The 4,628-nt window shown below is 40.8% G+C and overlaps 1 protein-coding gene across 1 annotated transcript; it reads left to right on the forward strand.

Annotated features, from left to right (window-relative positions):
* On the forward strand, positions 1 to 4,007 carry LOC141007045 (high mobility group protein B1-like). The gene is made up of 5 exons (XM_073479368.1): positions 1 to 96; positions 2,403 to 2,563; positions 2,761 to 2,906; positions 3,015 to 3,189; positions 3,307 to 4,007. Exons 2-5 carry the CDS (start codon positions 2,417 to 2,419, stop codon positions 3,457 to 3,459), a joined length of 621 nt encoding a protein of 206 aa, XP_073335469.1. The 5' UTR covers positions 1 to 96; positions 2,403 to 2,416; the 3' UTR covers positions 3,460 to 4,007.
* Positions 4,008 to 4,628: the final 621 nt, after the last annotated feature.

Below are 4,628 nucleotides of genomic sequence, written 5' to 3' on the forward strand. Positions count from 1 at the left end.
AATGTTAGAGAGCTGAAGACTGAAGACACTGCGTATCGCCTATGTTCCCTCACACACAGCCATTGCAGAGCATTGAGATCCAGCGATAGTCCCTAGGTAAGTATCACACACGGAAATTTTAAGTGTTCGTAAGGATGAGAATGACGATAACATTTATGAATATCCTGCGTATGTGTTCGCCATGGTTGAATGTAAAGCCTTTTACTGCTTGTAAATAATTTTATCGCGGAGAACCGTCAAAAAAACAACAAAAAATAGCCGGCGCTTAGCAGGTAACGTTACATTGCCCTGCCTGGGAGTGTGGACCAGACGCTCTGTAAAATGGAAGAAATGAATATTAACCTTGACTGAATTCGACGAAAACCGTCGATTTTGTCAAAAACAAATAATTTAATATATTACAGTCGTGTCATTTTCACAAAATGGAGTCGAATCAAACGTTAGTTATCGCGTAAAAATTCAGGAATGTCTAGCGGACAACACGGTTAGCGACAATGGTAGGAGACTCACCGTTAGCTAGCCATTGGCATTGCAGTGCATTGCGAAGCTGAATGCCTGTCATCCGAAGAGTGCGGGTTTGGATACAAACACGAAAATTTACAAAAACAAAAGAAAAAGAGAGACCGTTTCAAAATACACATGTACGTGTGTTTGTTCGCCGCAACACTCCCGACAAGACGGTGAAAAAATTACCTCACGATCTGCGCTTTACTGTAATGGCTGACTGTATTCGCATAGGAGGCAAGGCAGCGAGGCAAATGGGAAGCCAGTGACAGAGGCGCAGTTCACTTCAACTTTTTCTAACCGTGTTTTCTCGAGAAACAAACCGGCAACTATAACATGTAACGACGGCAAAAGAAAATTCAATCTTTCGTGATTCGAACGACACCATTGCGAGATTTTTCCGATGCTTGTAAAACCTTTAAATCGGGGATTGAAATGAAGTGGTCGCCGCGGTCGCTCTGCCCTCTATTGCATGCAGTGCAATGGCTGTGCGTTGACACAAAGAGAAGGAGCCATATTCTCCATGTTAGTGGATGAAGACGAGCGGCCATTAGGAGCTCATAGAAACCAAGTCAGTAGCACAGCCCGCTCATAGACTCAGTGCAGACCCAATGTATTACTATACAAACCGGCTAGTGCAATAGGAATCAATCGGGGAAATATTTTGTCAAGATCGCCGGCTTTTGAGGCATATTTGTCGAGTTGCAAAGCGAACTGGGAGGCGGGAGGAGACATTTGAGGGGGACTTTCTTTCATGAAGAAGGCATTCTCACAAAATGGAAGAAGAAATATTGCCGTCGTTGTTGACCTCCTTTTCCTCAACGAAAGCCTATGCGCCATTACTACTTCGGTCGACGCAGTTAAACTGGGAGTTACAGTAGCATTTAATGGGAGAATTCAAAGGGAAATCTAACGGTTTTAAACATTTTAGAAAAAGATGGCGAATTATTTCCAGAATAAGAGAATAGGTAGACATGTTGAAGATGAGTGTTAAATCACGTCGGATCACAGTTTGAAGTGTTTTATTTTCAATAAAAATGTCTTTATGTGTAATTTGTGTCTTTGTTGTGTCAAAGTTATTTCTTTAATGAAAACATTACACAATTCAAACGGGGGGTTCCTGAAGGCCTGTTCTTATTGCAGATGAGGTTTTAGGACATTTTAGTATAAAAACACGAGTGTTTTTTAACGTCATGTCCAGTGTTATAGGACTATAGTTTATGTTATGCACTTGGACTTTTTGTGAACTGTTGCAGTTATATATATAAAATTGAGACGGGTTGGACGTCGGGAAACTGAATCACTGCAACGGAAATATATTTATATACGTTTTATGCGATTTCCTTCTTGAATCCGAATCGACGGGTTTAGCCAGTTTTAAACGTCAAAATGGGAGTTGACCACGGATCACTGAGTTTCATGTAAAGGCCACAGTACAAAACGCTCCGATAAATAAAGTCATTTTGATCGCATTAGCTCCGGTCGTGCTGGACGGTTTTATTTTGGCGGACTGAGTTAACGGGACCTAACTTAGTGCAGTTTGACAGCAGCGAGGGCGGGTCACCTCAGTAGTGCTATCAATATTAGTGGCCAGTGGAGGGAAATAAAAGAAGTGTTCATTGTGTAGTACGAGGAGCATGGTGGGTGGGTCAGGAACGTATATGCAAACAATACATTATTTATAGTGATCTAAATTTAGAAAATATCGGGCTGAGTAGATAACAAACAAAACCATACATTTTCAGGAAACAATTTTCATTTCATTTTTCATATTAAGTTTATGAAGCCCATGGGACGTAGAATAACAAAACCTCAGCGAGTTGACATTAAAATAAAAATAATTTTACATTAAGTTGCACAGCTAAACTCTACTTGAAACATTTGTTTTTCTTTTTTAGAAACGGTTATCAGGATGGGGAGAGAAGCAGGAAAGCCAAGGGGCAAGATGTCCTCCTATGCCTATTTTGTCCAGACCTGCCGGGAGGAGCACAAGAAGAAACACCCTGATGCTTCGGTGAACTTTGCCGAGTTCTCCAAGAAGTGCTCCGAGCGATGGAAGGTATGATGATAACCTTATGAACTTTTAGTCTGTTTATTAAATTTCTAATCTGGTTCCTGAGAATGGACAATGTGCCACTCTGCACTTGTCAACATCAAAATAATCCAAGAGTAAGATGTTGTTGGATACTTTTATGAATCTTGGGAATACTTGTGTTGCCACAGACAGTATAATCACCAGGTTACCTCTGTTTTCAGACAATGTCTCCCAAGGAGAAGGGCAAGTTCGAGGACTTGGCCAAGCAGGACAAGGTCCGCTATGAGAGGGAGATGATGAGCTACGTTCCCGCCAGGGGAGGCAAGAAGAAGAAGTTCAAGGACCCCAATGCCCCCAAGAGACCCCCGTAAGTACTACATGTCAGCACCACAGGGATAGCAGACTCATTGTAAAGACACAATATGGAGCATGTTATATTGTTTGATGATAAGCTCATTCTTTTTGTTTTTTCCAGATCTGCCTTCTTCATCTTTTGCTCAGAGTTTCGCCCTAAGGTGAAAGGGGAGTCCCCTGGTCTGACCATTGGAGAGGTGGCCAAGAGGCTGGGTGAGATGTGGAACGGTACCGCTCAAGAGGACAAGCAGCCCTTTGAGAAGAAGGCAGCTAAACTGAAGGAGAAGTATGAGAAGGTAAAGATCCGGTCGTCTGTTGTTGTATTGATGCTTCATGTTGTGCTGCTCTTCCATGTGAATGACTTTTTTCACTCTTGATATTAATGAAGTATATTTTTCATTCCTCCATCACAGGAAGTTGCAGCATATCGCCAAAAGACCAAAGGAGGCGCCGCACCAGCGGGAAAAGCCCCGGCTAAGGTAGAGAAGAAGGCAGATGACGATGATGATGACGATGAAGATGATGACGAGGAGGAGGATGACTATGATGATGATGATGACGAGTAGACGCTGGCGAGTGACGTCTATAGTGGTCATTTTCTTGTTTATAAAGCATTTAACCCCCTTGTACACACTTCACTTACTGAAAGAAAATACATTAGTATCCAAGGGGTAAAAAAACAACAAAACACCAACAAAAAAGGCTGTGTATATCAGTTGTTTTTATGCTGTACAGTTTTTTTCTCCTTTTTGTATAGTTAACACTACACAAGTGTCGTGTCTGTATCTTTCTGCCAGTCTTATTTTTTCGGTGATAGTTCCTAGACCACTATCCTGCCTGGTACAGTGTAAAGGGGTGGGCTTACAGTATTTACCCTATAGCTAGAGGTGCACCGCACATAAAAAACGTTCTGAGTTAGATCTGAGTGTTTCTTCCTTTTCTCCGTTCTCCTGTGTGTTTTTATTTTAAATGACATGTTATCAAAATTGACGTATCACAGTTGTTTTACTGATCTTTACGTACCACTGTAATAGCAAAAATAAGAAAAAAAACGCCTTGTTTATTGTTGAAATTTAAATTGCTTCTGATGTCAATAAACATTTTTTTTAATAAATCTGTTTTGTGTTTGTTTGTGGGGAATATGTTTTAGGTATTGCTCATTTCCCTGTAGGATTTCTTCTAAGTAACATTAATACACAATTCATCCGAGTAAAAACTATCTTGTGTGGAAGAGCAATAAGTAGGATTAACAGCAGCACCATCAGAAACAAACTTGTTTCCTGCTCTGGTACATGAGCACTGCAACTGACTATTAATTAAAAGAGAAGATGATTTAAACAGTCATTCTTTGATTGAGACCATTCTTCTCAGTATATGTTTAAGACCTAAGAGTCATTAATTTTTATCTTTAGCTACTCACTCCGATATAAAATAGAGTTGACACTATGATGCTGAGAGACAATTAAATAGAGCAAGAAAACACCCAGGGCTAGATAAACTGCTTCTGTGACTCATCACAAAAACTGTTTATGCATTGTGTGTATTTTAGCCTACTGTGGTTGTATGCAAACGAGCTGTGTGCCGGAGCTCCTTGCCCCGATGTAGGTACACTGAAAGTAGCATTATTGTCTGCTCTGCATGCCAGCATGCATCACTGACTGTTCCTGTTTTATTTAGATACAGCTGCTTCATCTCTCACGTACTCTCTAGGTCCTATCCAGGGTAAAAAAAAAAA

The sequence above is a fragment of the Pagrus major genome, chromosome 13 (genome assembly GCF_040436345.1).
Source record: "Pagrus major chromosome 13, Pma_NU_1.0".
Lineage (NCBI taxonomy): Eukaryota > Metazoa > Chordata > Actinopteri > Spariformes > Sparidae > Pagrus > Pagrus major.